The sequence below is a fragment of the Coregonus lavaretus genome (assembly GCF_964263955.1).
Source record: "Coregonus lavaretus genome assembly, contig: HAP1_SCAFFOLD_1201, whole genome shotgun sequence".
Classification (NCBI taxonomy): Eukaryota; Metazoa; Chordata; class Actinopteri; order Salmoniformes; family Salmonidae; genus Coregonus; species Coregonus lavaretus.
This window is the reverse complement of record NW_028156305.1, coordinates 66,952-81,498: the sequence shown is the minus strand read 5'-3', so window position 1 is coordinate 81,498 and position 14,547 is coordinate 66,952. Positions and strand designations below refer to the sequence as shown.

General features: G+C 42.8%; 1 protein-coding gene across 1 annotated transcript; it reads left to right on the top strand.

Annotated features, from left to right (window-relative positions):
- Nucleotides 1-1,306: 1,306 nt before the first annotated feature.
- Nucleotides 1,307-13,930, top strand: LOC311126477 (tripartite motif-containing protein 16-like). Its single transcript, XM_084200483.1, has 6 exons — nt 1,307-1,948; nt 2,373-2,468; nt 11,288-11,521; nt 11,622-11,781; nt 11,907-11,966; nt 12,203-13,930. The coding sequence occupies exons 1-6, from the start codon at nt 1,352-1,354 to the stop codon at nt 12,709-12,711; spliced, it is 1,656 nt and encodes a 551-aa protein (XP_084056609.1). The 5' UTR covers nt 1,307-1,351; the 3' UTR covers nt 12,712-13,930.
- Nucleotides 13,931-14,547: the final 617 nt, after the last annotated feature.

The window sequence follows — 14,547 nt, the reverse complement described above, 5'->3', positions numbered from 1 at the left end:
CAGAGCAAAGTACAGAGAGATCCTTGATGAAAACCTGCTTCAGAGCGCTCAGGATCTCAGACTGGGGCGAAGGTTAAACTTCCAACAAGACAACAACCCTAAGCACACAGCCAAGACGCAGGAGTGGCTTCGGGACAAGTCTCTGAATGTCCTTGAGTGGTCCAGCCAGATCCTGGAGTTGAACCCGATCGACCATCTCTGGAGAGACCTGAAAATAGCTGTGCAGCACTGATAGCAACAACAACCACCGCAGAAAAGTTAGCTGTGTTTACAGACAGACAGAAATACAGACAGACAGACAGAGGTTGTTTACTATGACTGGATGAAGGGATACAGTGCTGAAGGCTTCCTTTAGGTCTCCTGGTCTCTTGGGATTTAATCTGTGAATACAGTGAGATAGTACTAACCATTCAATCAATGTACAGAACAAACAGTCATCATTAACACTATACAGAGTGGAGCCTATGGATATAATATATTATCAAATAATATAATAGAATATAATTTTATGAATAGAAAATAATAACTGTTTTGACATGAATGCACAGCCAGATGATTTGACTTGACAGTGTGTCTCTATACCTCAGTCTCTGAAGACACCCAGCAATGGTTAGGATTATTAGAGAAGCTTTTCCTGCTGAAAGTCAGTTTCATTTCATCTGGTTGCAGAAATAATTCATTGGATATGTTCATAACCCCGTCCACCTATATGATGTGGGGGTTTCTGTCTGACTAAGAAGAGATACAAAGAACTCTGATTATAAAACGTCTTCTCTTTTCAGTCCTAGATATGGCTAGGGTTAGGGTCACTGCTGAATGTAGTAACTCTAACCCTGACCCTAGGCCTAACAGTAATACCCACACTGTAATGTAAAGTATTACCTCATTCTCAATGATCAGTCAATACATACAGTATTCATTTAAACTACAGTATATTGTATCAATATCAACCCCCCCCCCCCCCCCCCCCCCCATTACAACCACTTATTAATTATTATAGACACTTATAATCAGTGTTATAACACATAAGTGTATTATAAGGCATTATGAAGCTTATTATAATAATTAGAATATGTACTTCATAGGAACTGTTACCCTTTATATATTCTAACAACTCATATTTGTTAGATTTATTCCAAATGAAGGGCCCTAACCTAGAAACTAAAATATTTGTCTCCCTCTCCACGTTGAACGCAGTTCTCTCTCTATCCCTCCCTCCCTCCCTCCCTCCCTCTAACCTCACCTATCTGGCAGATCCAGAAAGTCCACGCCCTCCCAAAAACTTCTGTGGAAACGAAACTGATCTGAGTCTCTGTGTCGTCTGTCTGTGTGAGAGTGAACAACCATCCAAATGGCTCAGCAGGGAGTTCTGCTGGACCAGGACCAGTTCTTTTGTTCTGTCTGTCTGGATCTACTGAAGGAGCCGGTCACTACTGCCTGTGGACACAGTTACTGTAGGCGCTGTATTGAGGACTGCTGGGATCAGGATGTTCTGAAAGGGGTCTATAGCTGTCCTCAGTGCAGACAGACCTTCACTCCAAGGCCTAATCTGAGGAAAAATACCATGTTGGCTGAGATGGTGGAGAAACTGAAGAAGACAGGACTCCAGGCTGCTCCCCCTCCTGCTCTGTGCTATGCTGGACCTGGAGATGTGGCGTGTGATTTCTGCACTGGGACCAGAAAGCAGAAAGCCCTCATGTCCTGTCTGGTGTGTCTGGCCTCTTACTGTGAGACTCACCTCCAACCTCACTATGTATATCCTGCTTTCAAGAAGCACAAGCTGGTCAAAGCCACCGCACAGCTACAGGAGAAGATCTGCTCTCATCATGATAAACTGCTGGAGGTTTACTGTCGTACCGATCAGCAGTGTATCTGTATGCTGTGTACAATGGATGAACATAAAGGCCATGATACAGTGTCAGCTGCAGCAGAGAGGACTGAGAAACAGGTAAGACCAGAACTACTTGTTGGTTACTATCTGATAAACAAAGAATTAAAGATACAGTAGGAACTAAGTCTGTTTGAATATGAGATAAATAAAATGAAATTGATCCTCAGCAGAACATATATGAACACAAACCTTGAGTATATTGAGTTTGATCCAAATGTATCACCATTTTCTGAAGTCAAACACTATTATCATTCCGAATGCCCTTTTAAGAGTTCAAAGTTCAGTCTCAACCCCTTGATACATGTACACCTACCATAAACACTATAATCATTAACATAGCAACATAGAAAATGTCATATGGTAAAGGGACTTCCTCAAGATTTTAGACTTTCCTCTCTATGGGCCCTATGTCACATTACTATACTATTGATCTACTGGACATATAAAGCTTGATAGCTCATTGAAGAGTGATTCTCCACAGAGGCAGCTGGGGATGAGTCAGCAGAAGGTCCAGCAGAGATTCCAGGAGAGAGAGAAGAAGCTGAAGGAGCTCCAACAGGCTGTGGAGTCTCTCAAGGTGAGTATTGTTGACCAGAGGAGACACACCATTTCACTTCTCTCCTCCAGTCAGAGAGAGAGAGTGAGAGGCTCCTATCCAATCCCACTGTTGGGAACAGGCTGTCTGGACCCCTGTCAGAGAATAGACTGCTTAATATAACTGACTGGTTATGAACCCGGGTCTACTGAGGGAGAAACCATCATCTTGACCAAAAGGACATTCCCTATTGTTCTGACTGATTTAAAGTCGCAAGCGGCTCTACCTCTTCACATAACCATGAGTAACCATGAGCGACTCATGTCTGCTATACATTAACAGGGAGCTCTCTCTCTCGATTCAATTAAATGGGCTTTATTGGCATTGGAAACATATGTTACAATACCAAAGCAAGTGAAATAAATAATAAACAAATCAGAAAATAACAGTAAACGTTACACTCAAAAAAGTTTCAAAGTAATTTAGTAAGTAAATTAAATTTCAAATGTTATAACTCAAGTGCAAACAGAGTGAGCCGTGCGCCAGACCGAGTTCTGGAGGTGAAATGGAAATGAATGAGGGAGAGTTAAGTGAGGTAGAAGGTGTGGTGAAGAGCTCAGAACCAGAGCCTGGCATCAATGGACATGATAAAGAAGAATTTGGTGCAGTAGGAGTTACATTGTAGGACAAAGTGGATCCATACCTTTTGGCAGATCCATTTGTGGTTTCAGGGTGGGTGGGAAAGGAGTTGGGTGCAGTTGAATCAGTGAAGGTAACCTGTAGTGGACTTGTGATATTTGTTTGTGTTTCTTCTGACCAGAGGGAGTGGGTGCTCCGTGTCACGCAACTTGGGTCAAGATCTGTTTCTTGCTTTGCTCTTAGGAACAGGGCACCATTGAATGGAGTGATTTCTGGGGTAGCGTTAAGTGTAGAAGTGGAGCAATTCAGGTTGAAGACTGCTGGTGTTTGTGATTCCCGCCGTTTGGTGCAACACAGACCCGGTGGTGAGCGTGGTGAAACAGAGGAGTCACTGTCAGTCCTTTTGAGGTTTGAGTCTTTACCCAACAAAGTCATGGTAGGATATATCAGTTATCCTGTTAGAGCTTTTGTGGCGAATCCACTGTGCTGATTCAGGTGCAACGTTTATGGTAATGTTGCAGCAGTTTGTAGGAGGGAGATTCCAAGATGTGAGAAGTGTGCAGGAGGGCATGGGATAGAGGTTTGTGTAGTTTCGGTGGATAAAGTTGTGTGTGTCAACTGTTGGGATGCCCATGTTGCTGGGGATCTGAAGTGTCCGGTGCGAGAGAGGCAGGTTGAGGTGGCTAGAGTCAGAGTAGTGCAGAAGGTGTCGTATGCTGAGACAGTGAAGAAAGTAGAGGAGGATGGGTCAAGGGTGAGAGATCCTGAGAGGATCCCTGTGAGTAGTAGATCTGTGCCAGCACAGAGGGATAGGCCAACGAGTGATATATGCTTCAGTAAAGTTAGCTTCTTAGAGTTCATAGCAATGGTTATCAACTGTACCGCAGAAATGGAACGTAAAAAAAAGAAAATAGATATTGTGGTGGCAGCTGCAGAGTAGTATTTGGGCATACAAGATTAGACTTCAGAAGAGTTACAGGGTGTGTTGAGTTGTGGTTTCCTGTCCTCCCAGGCCGTTGGCATGGTGCAGGAGCAGATAGGGTCAAAGTAGTGGAATGGGGTAGTGGGTATTTAATGAGTAGGGTTAGTTGGAAGGGTGTTTTTCTGTATTATTATAATTTCCCCTTTTCCCATTTTGTGTCACAAAGTATAATGGATTTATATTATAGTCCAGCCTCCGTTTATTACTTACGAACAGACCGCAAGTAGTTGGTTAGTTTTGGTAAATTTAAAAATAAAGTGGTTTTCGTGTGCTCTCGGCTGTGTGCCAAGCGGAATCCATTAAAAATTTAACTTTTCGTAGACAAGTGTTTGTTTCTTAACAAACTTCAAGGTTACGCAGGGGAGGGGTGGAACACAGGGTTTGCTAGCACAGATAGTTTTGGGTGTTTCTATTGTAGGGATGTAGGACATAATGCTAATGCAGACAAGCGCGACCAGCCGGCAGCGGGGGCTAGGACTAGGCTGGACACAATACATTTTGAACGCCTTTTTCTGATAAAACTACTTAATTGCATCCACCATGGAGCCCAGTTTCATAATATTACCATATGTCCCAGATGCTTGCCGTAGTTTAGAAATGATAGGGCATGTTTCACCCTGCCAGCTCCTATTAGTTGTATTGAGCTCTGTGGCACCAACTCGCCTAATGAAAGTTCTATTCCCAGCCCATTGTTCTGCGTCACAATGCCAGCTTCACTATTATGGGCTGGTAATGAGACCAGCCCGTATTAACATTGTAGCTTTACCTCAGGTAACTTATTATTAACAAGGTTATGACTACTTGGTGAGCAAACTCACTGTTCACCTGGGTACACCTTGTGGTGACCCACAGTCAGTGGCGGCTCCTGAAAAAATTCTCAGGGGGGGCAATTTTTCTGATGATTTAGGTGACCTACACACATTTTAAAAAAGATATGTCCAGCAACAACATGAAGACAGGGGCAGCATATAAGTCAATGCCAGAAGCATTTATTGACTGATCTCAAAAGTGTTGGCTTACAAAAGCAAAATAAGTTATCACTGTAAAAATAATCAAGGGTGTTCTTTCACATTCCTCAACACTTCATAAACAATATGCATTTCCATAAACAAATGAAATATCAGCTGAAAATACAGCATCTTGGTATTTGTTCAGATTGCAGGATCAACAAGAGCTTTTACCATATTTTTTGACTCATGGTTGAATTGGAAATATGTGCACCTGAGCATAATTCACAACAAGCAAGCAGGAGCTTTTGATAGAGGCTACTGAAAACATTGATGCAAGTTATTGGTAATAAGAAATTTTTATAGACTTCCATATTCTGCCCTCTTGTATAGATTTGTGAAAATGAACAGTGATAGACATTTTGCCTGAAAACAGAATTTGAAAATAATTTATAGAAAAGGTAAACACAGCTATCTGTATGGCTTTGTAAAAATGAACAACCATATTCTGGCCAATTGTATAGATTTGTAAATATGAACAACCATATTCTGGCCAATTGTATAGATTTGTAAAAATGAAGATTATTATTATTTTTTAACTTTTTTTAAAATGAAAAATAACTATTTTAAACAACATCAACTGTGAACTGATTTGGGCGTGTGTGTGTTAAAGAGACAGACAGGGAGGGACAAAGAGAGAGAGAGGCTACATTACTTGTACTGAAACTGTTCTCTTCTCTCTTTCAATGCAGCAAAGCGGTCAATGACTTTCTCATTGAAATCAGGCATGCTGAGGACTAGTTCCCTCTCCATGGAAAGCATGGCCAGTGCATTCAGACGTTCCTGGCCCATTGAATGGCAAAAAGACCGTTCAGTCTCTCCAAAAGCACACTGGCGATTGAGACAATATGTTCCCTCATGACCGCTAGCATACACTCCAGTTACAGTAGCTCGTTTTGAATGGTCTTTGATGTGAACTTCTTTCAAAGAGACAATCGAGTTGCACTGAAGGCTAGCCATCTTGATAGTAGTACGTGAATTGATTGACGCTGCTACCCGCTCTTTTCTTAGTTACGTTCATGGTTATGTTACGTATGACGAAAGCGCGTAAGTGCAAGCCCTCAGAAACCCATAGAGATTGTATTGAAAGCTCTGATATTTGAAAAAAAAAGATTTTACATGACAGGCTATGAGAGACTTCTGGGCGATTTTCAACCTGACTGAAATCGCCCCAAAGGGGGCGGGGCCATTTGAAGCACGACTTTAGCCTGATTGGACATTTAGTGGCAGATCAGACGTCTAGATTAGAACACTGATAACTAATGTTGCTGTGATATAATTGATTAGAAAAAAAATCCCTTCCTTTTCCCGTTTGGCAGTGCGTCGCCCATATCGCCCTAATGAACACACCGCCCCTGCCCACAGTGCTAGCGATGGTTAACCATATTATTTTCATAAAAAGGTGTAAAACCTAAACAGAACGCATTCCTGTCCTCCTTTTTCAAGATGTAGCCGATTTAAACAGCCAGACATTTTTTAAATAAATACATTTTTACAAAATAATTGTACGATTTATTGTTTCTAAATTGTTGCTGGGTAATTTGTTTGTTAGTAGGCATCAAATTGAGCGAATGCTGCGCAGGTTCACTGAGTTGTAAACTAAATGGATAGGTGTAGCTTATTGATTTATAGATCTAACACAGTTGCTACCTCAGATTATGAGCATAGCAAGTGTTGTGAATGAGGTATGTAGTACCCACAGAAGGCCACAGGGAGGAGCAAGAGAGCTATAACCCATACAGTTTTTTGCTTTAAACACCCTAAACCTAACAATCAATCAAATGTGTTTATAAAGTCCTTTTTACATCAGCAGATGTCACAAAGTGCTATACAGAAACTCTAACCCTACTTATAACCTATTTTAGCCTTAACTCTAACCCCTAACCCTAATTCTAGGGTGGAGTAGCCTAGAACACGTTGAGAACTTATTTTAGTAATAATTTTATGTTAGTAAATACCATTATAGTACTAAATAGCATTTATTGTTATTTTTTTAATAAAACCTATGTAACCTTTATTAGTCATTTTATTATAGGTATTATTGCAAGGCAGAACACTTGATAAACAACACATTTGTTTTATTTTTTAAATGTGGTTTGAACTGGGTGTGACCTAGTAACCTCTATGTGAAAGTCCAGCAATTGGCATGTCATAGGTGGGGCTGGTTTGAGACTGATCTCCAGAATTAATAAGAAAAATACACTTTATTTCTCAGCTGCCTCACCAATGTCTTTACGTGAATTAATAACTTTTAATTGCTAAATATTTCCAATAGATGGCTGCATAAGACCATGAAGCATCAGTTATAGGCTACAAGCATAAAATAGCATGCAACCAAAGACTATGTCCTATGATTTTCTAAAAAGGTCACTCATTACTTTACAGTTAGCTATATATCTCGTATTAGGCCTGTGTTGCTTTTGGGAGAGCAACAAAATATTAACTCTAGCAGGTATTGAACACCGGCCAAATAATCACTAGTCAGATGCTCTAACCTCAACCCTAGTAAACATGCATTATGACATCATCTTAATATCTCATATATTACAGCCCACCAATAAATCATGCAACCATCGCGGTTAGAAAATGTACCTCAACATGCCCCTCGCTTGTGCTAGAAGGCAGAGTGCTCGCTGCCGCTGACGGCACAAGCTTTTTGCGGGGCTTGTTGAGTTGGCTACTTGTTCGAGAAGGCAGAGTGGCTCTGTGCTGGTTGATGAATTTGACAATGAATGTACTAGAAAAACACATGTCGACCAGAGGTGACTGAATTAATGTTTGCGCTTTTTGATAATTGTTATAGTAATGAGGTATAATTTTAAAACATGAGCATAAAAACAGGTAATAATAAACATGAATCATCATTATATTACTTCACAGTAATGTGTTTTCAGTCCTTTCTCTTGCGTTAGCAGTGTGGAAAGGGACAGTAAAAAGCTCAGGCAGGAGTTTTCCTGTGAGGGGGAGTGGTAGTGTATCCAGGGAGAGAACTAAACTAATCTTCTGAAATGTCATTCATGGTCTTATGCTGCCATCTATTGGAATTATTTAGCAACTGCAGTAGTGCTGAATAAATAATATAATAATAATATGCCATTTAGCAAATTGTATATCCTTACTAAGTGTATCCTTACTAAAGTAGTAATTACTCAAAATTGCTAAATATAAAATGTTCTAGTTCATTTGATCACTTACAACCATAAAATAACAATTCATAGCATAACAAACAATGAAACGGACATAAACCAAAAACACCATACATTTAGTTAATTATCTAAAAAATAATATATATATTTAGATGTGTGACATTATCTGCCAAAGTAACACCCCCTTAACATATAAACAGACACTGGACACAGACACTGAAAATTAGCTTTTTTTATATAAATCTGGTAGTTCTCAAAATAGCCTTTGCTTTGCTGAGCAGTTCGTTTTCAGGAGTGTGCTGCCTGCCTGCCTTCAGAGGAGTCTGTCTGTGAATAATGTAAAGTTAATAAGTTATTGCCACGCTTTCACAGAGGCCTAGTTTACATTTACATGTGAGTCATTTAGCAGACGCTCTTATCCAGAACGACAAGGGTTAAGTGCCTAAATCTGTCGATGTACAAGGGTACAGATTTCTCACCTAGTCGGCTCGGGGATTCGAACCAGCCACCTTTAGATTACTGCCCAACGCTCTTAACCGCTAGATTAAGACGCTTTGGCCTCAGGCTAGTGTTCCAGCTCAGCCAATGTTCTTTGGCCGTTTTACAGCCTTCAGTGAATTTTGACTTGTTCTATTGTCCAGCCTACTAGGACTCAGGGGGCAGAGGCTGGGAGGAGAGTAGAGCAGGGTCAAGTGGTGGTGGTACCAGGAAGGAGGAGTGTAGAGCAGGGTCAAGTGGTGGTGGTACCAGGAAGGAGGAGAGTAGAGCAGGGTCAAGTGGTGGTGGTACCAGGAGGGAGGAGAGTAGAGCAGGGTCAAGTGGTGGTGGTACCAGGAAGGAGGAGTGTAGAGCAGGGTCAAGTGGTGGTGCGCAGACCGTGGAGAAAGCGGTGGTGGGGAGGGTTGCAGCTGGGCTACATGAGCTGAGGCAGGTTTCTGTAGTAACAGAGACTCCGGTGGGCGAAGGCTTGGTGGGCTCATCCCAGGAAATATTGCCTGTCATTGGGGAAGAGGCTCTGATCAGGGGGGAAGTGCAGGGGGGCAGAGACTGGGGAGGAGGAGGACGGTACCGTGCCAATGGAGGAGGAGGAAGAGGGGGGAGGTGAGTCTGCGGGAGAGGAGGACAAGGCGGTCTCGTTTTCAGACGGCTCATTGGATCCAGAGCTGACAGCCAGTCAGGCTAAGGTCCCAGTATATACGCTGAGAGAACTTTCTAGGTTCCTGATGGAGACTAAAGGGGAAAAAGAAGGTTCTGCTGGAGTCTTATTTGATTGATCCTGGAAGGTTTGTAAGGTCAGTACAACACGTGATGAAGAATGAGGGGTTTAGTGTCCTCTCACCCAGGAAGCGGTATAGGCTGAGAAAATGGGTCATGGGTTCTTAAGGGCATGTCTTCAGAATCTGCTTAAATTGATGGTTTTTTCTGGCATGGTGGCTTTATGGGCTTCTCTACTGGTTTCTGATTGTGGTGATTTCCCTCCCACCTCTTATGGAGATTTCACGGTTAGACTTCCTTAACATGAACGGTGACAGAGACTGGGGGAATAAGTCAAACAAAAACATTTAAACGTGATTTTTTTGCAAGAGACACAGTGATGTGATTAATGAAGTGTATTGGGGGTCTGGTGGAAGGGGGCGCAGGTGCTGAGCCATGGCACAAATCTTAGTGCAGGGGTAGCAAAAGAGGTGTGTAAGGGTAGGTTGTTAGTGGTTAGAGCCAAAATCAATTTCCTTGTCTTTGCTTTCCAAAATGTGTCTGCACCTAGTACAGGGCTCAGTTCTCTGTTTCACCAGGGCCCAGGCAGGTGTCCTATTGGAAATTCCATGTAAAGCTCTTCCAAGATGTCACTTTTTGCTCAAACTTCCAAGGCTTTTGGGAGAGGTGGGGACAGCAGAAGGGGGAGTAACTTCTGTTGTGGGGGAGAGGAGGGAGCCTGATGGGTGGGTAACTTCTGTTGTGGGGAGATGAGGGAGCCTGATGGGTGGGTAACTTCTGTTGTGGGGAGATGAGGGGGCCTGATGGGTGGGTAACTTCTGTTGTGGGGAGATGAGGCCGCGGCTGTGGAGTTGTACTCTGATTTATAGAGGGCATAACTCTGTGATCCTGGGTGTTCTCAGGTTCTGCTCACAGACCTTTCCAAACTCTCTTTGTCACAGAGAATTGACATTTCCCTGGCCTTTCACAAACTCTCAGCTGCCGTCTCTCAGACGGTCTGCCTCTGATATTTTTTTAAAAGGTCTGGGAAATTATTGGACAGGACGTGTGTTGCTACTGTACCGTACGGAGGTGGGCTGGAGGGAACAAGCATGTGCTCTGTTGAGGAGGGCTGGTGGTTTGGGGCTGGATCAGCAGATCTTCATCATGCGGCAAGAGACTCAATACAGCAGGGGTCTCTGATTTCTATGCTGCAGTACTGAGGGCTGGAGCAGCCTGAGGAGGGGCCACCACCGTTTCCAACACTGCAAGTGACAGCAGAGACTGGGGACTGGCAGGAGAGTCTGGAGGACTTACTGACTTTTAACACTCTGAGCTTAGTGGGAGTGAAGGGGCATCAGTGGCAGGGGGTTGTGGGGGCTGAGAGCATGGCAGGGTATAGGTGGAGGGTGCTCTATAAGCTCCCAGTGCTGGAAAGGTCAGGGGTCGTCCAGTGGAGGGTATTACATGGAGCCCTGGACACCAATAGCTGGTTGGGGAGGGTTGACCTGGGAGTTGGGGAGGGGTGTCCGTTTTCTGCAATGACAGACTGTTCATCATGTTTTTTCTGTGTTGCCAGGGTAATGCCATTACTGTTGACGCCTTAGGGTTGAGTTTGAGTTGTACAAAATGATCAACAGTGTGGAGATGTTTCAGGAGGTATGGGGGCTCAGGGGGGCTGTCTGTACGGCTGGAGAGGAGGGGTTGGATGGACGGTTGGAATGTGGTGCTGGTTGGTGTATTGTACTGTGGTGTTGGGTACTGGATAATGTGATTGTGTAGAGGTTGTGGTGTCACGCAATGTGCTTTTAGGGGTGGGGGTGTTAGTGTAATGAGGATGGCTCATTAAAGTAAGACAAGTCTCTCTCTCTCTCTCTCTCTCTCTCTTAACAGACCTCTGCACAGGCAGCAGTGGAGGACAGTGATAAGATCTTTACCGAGCTGATCCGCTCCATTGAGAGAAGGCGCTCTGAGGTGAAGGAGCTGATCAGAGCCCAAGAGAAGGCTCAAGTGAGTCAAGCTGAAGGACTCCTGGAGCAACTGGAGCAGGAGATAGCTGAGCTGAGGAAGAGAAGCACTGAGCTGGAGCAGCTCTCACACACAGAGGATCACATCCATTTCCTCCAGGTAACTCAACTGCCTTGTTACATGTGATATGAAATTAACTTAATGTGAAACTCTCAATCATTTGGTTCTGTTCTCTCTCTCTCTCTCTCTCTCCCCCCAGAGTTATCAGTCTCTCTCCAGTATCAGTGTATCTTCAGACTTACCCAGCATCGTTGTCTGTCCTCTTCAGTACTTTGGAGATGTGAGTAAGACTGTGTCTGAACTGAGAGAGAAACTAGAAGACGTCCTTAAAGGAGAATGGACCAAGATCTCCTCTACAGGTGTGTTGAAAATAATAAGAACATCAACTTTAGACCATTGAAAGTTCCCTACTAGTCATATACATGTGGAATATGGTATGATGATAACATTCCCTCTCTCTGTGAATGTGCTTGTGTGTCTGTAGTGAATATAGTGGATGTTGTACTGCCTCCAGAGCCCAAGACCAGAGAACAGTTCTTACAATGTGAGTCTCTTTATTCTGAAGTAACTAACAGTCTCTTTTCACTGACACTCCTAACAATCCCTCTAGAAATATATAGCAATAGTAGATCTAATCAAAGACTGGGTATCTATCTGACTCCTCATATTTCTCTGATTTGATCTCTGCTGTGCTCTAATCAAAGACAGGGTAGATACAGTATCTGACTTCACTTATTGTTCTAACTCCCCTCATTGGTCTCTGCTCTGCTCTTCTCCCAGATTCCTGTCAGCTCACACTGGACCCAAACACAGCAGGCACACACCTCTCTCTGTCTAAAGGGAACAGAAGGGTGACCTATACAGACCAAGACCAACCATATCCTGTTCATCCAGACAGATTCACCAACCGGTGGCAGGTTCTGTGTAGAGAGGGTCTGTCTGGACGCTGTTACTGGGAGGTGGAGTGGAGTGGGTGGTGTGATACAGCAGTCTCATATAAAGACATCAGCAGAACAGAGACAGATGGTGGATTTGGACACAATGACAAGTCCTGGAGTTTAGTGTGTTATAGAGGTGATTATTGTTTCAGACACAATAGTGTTGTGACTAAAGTATCAGGCCCTCGGTCCTCCAGAGTAGGAGTGTACCTGGATCACAAGGCAGGTACTCTGTCCTTCTACAGTGTCTCTGATACAATGACCCTCCTCCACAGAGTCCAGACCACATTCACTCAGCCCCTCTATCCTGGGTTTAATCTCTATGGTACTGCTGAGCTGGTTAAACTGTAGTAGGGTCCACATAGATACTAGTCATGCTGGTGTAGTCTATAGCTGAGCTGGTTAAACTGTAGTAGGGTCCACATAGATACTAGTCATGCTGGTGTAGTCTATAGCTGAGCTGGTTAAACTGTAGTAGGGTCCACATAGATACTAGTCATGCTGGTGTAGTCTATAGCTGAGCTGGTTAAACTGTGGTAGGGTCCACATAGATACTAGTCATGCTGGTGTAGTCTATAGCTGAGCTGGTTAAACTGTAGTAGGGTCCACATAGATACTAGTCATGCTGGTGTAGTCTATAGCTGAGCTGGTTAAACTGTAGTAGGGTCCACATAGATACTAGTCATGCTGGTGTAGTCTATAGCTGAGCTGGTTAAACTGTAGTAGGGTCCACATAGATACTAGTCATGCTGGTGTAGTCTATAGCTGAGCTGGTTAAACTGTAGTAGGGTCCACATAGATACTAGTCATGCTGGTGTAGTCTATAGCTGAGCTGGTTAAACTGTAGTAGTGTCCACATAGATACTAGTTATGCTGGTGGTGATGGTCTGCAGATAAAAATGCTGAATTTTTCTGTACAATTATTTTTGTCTGACTGATTTAATCTTCAGAGTGTAAGTAAAACGTAATAACGTATTTTTATCAAATGCAATGTTTTAATTGGCTACATTTACATTAATCATGATGTTTGCTGTTAATGTATGTTGGTTGTCATTCAGAATCATTGAAATGTTTTCTCAATTGGTTCTCTGTCTCAATGTCATTTTCCTCAGTATCATGGAACAGGTAGTGTTACTTACTTGCTAATTGAACTATATGGGCCGGTTTCCCGGACACAGATGAAGCCTAGTCCTAGACTAAAAAGCATGTTCAATGGCGATGTCCGGGAAACCGACCCTAAATTTGGCATCTTTTATTTTCCCAACTGCTCAGTCAAGCAATATTAAACCTGTCCAGCAGGTGGTGCTATTAACCAAACAATAAAACCAGCAGATATCTTGACTTGCCACTCAGTATATTTACATTTACGTAATTTAGCCGACACTCTTATCCAGAGCGACTTACACATTTTAATATCAGTAATGTTCAGAATTGTACTTTAATATCATTGGAGATTGATGGTCTTTTTAAACCACTATCTAGAGTCAGGAACAGATGAAGTTAGGTCTGCTACTGTTCAGTTATTAAATATGATTCATGGTGATGGGAAATAAAAAATCCATCTAGTAGTAGTTTTCCTTTGCTATTTATTCCAAGGTGTGTCTTTAACTTGTAAATGGATTGTGTTGAAGCTGGCATGTGGTGTGGATGATAGAATAGAGTGAATAGAGGAGAGAAGAGAGGAGGAGAGGAGAACATCATATAGAAGACAGATAAGATAGAGAGAGAATTCATACCCAGGGGAGTTACTGAATCTGGCCCAAATGACACCCTGTTCCCTACGTAGTGCACTAGGCTACTTCTGACCAGAGCTAAAGTAGTACACTACATAGGGAATAGGGTGGAGATTGGAGATTTGCTCACTGTCATTAGAATGAAGATTTCCATCCAGGAGTTACTGTCTCTGTCCCAAATCTCTCCCTGTTCCCTACGTAGTGCATTAGGCTTCTTTTGACCAGATCTAAAGTAGTCTTCTAGATTTTACATGTTTTCTCCCTGTCATTAGAAAATTACAATATGGTAATGACTTTAGTGGTTTCCTCCCCCTTTGTGTTTTTAGTGGTTGTGTGTTATGTGTGTTGTTGTGTTAGGTTTTTCCCCTGTGTTCCTAATGGAAAATCCATTAACAATGAATCACAAACAAATTATATTCCAGTTGTGTTTAGACAACTTCATGGCTGACATCCC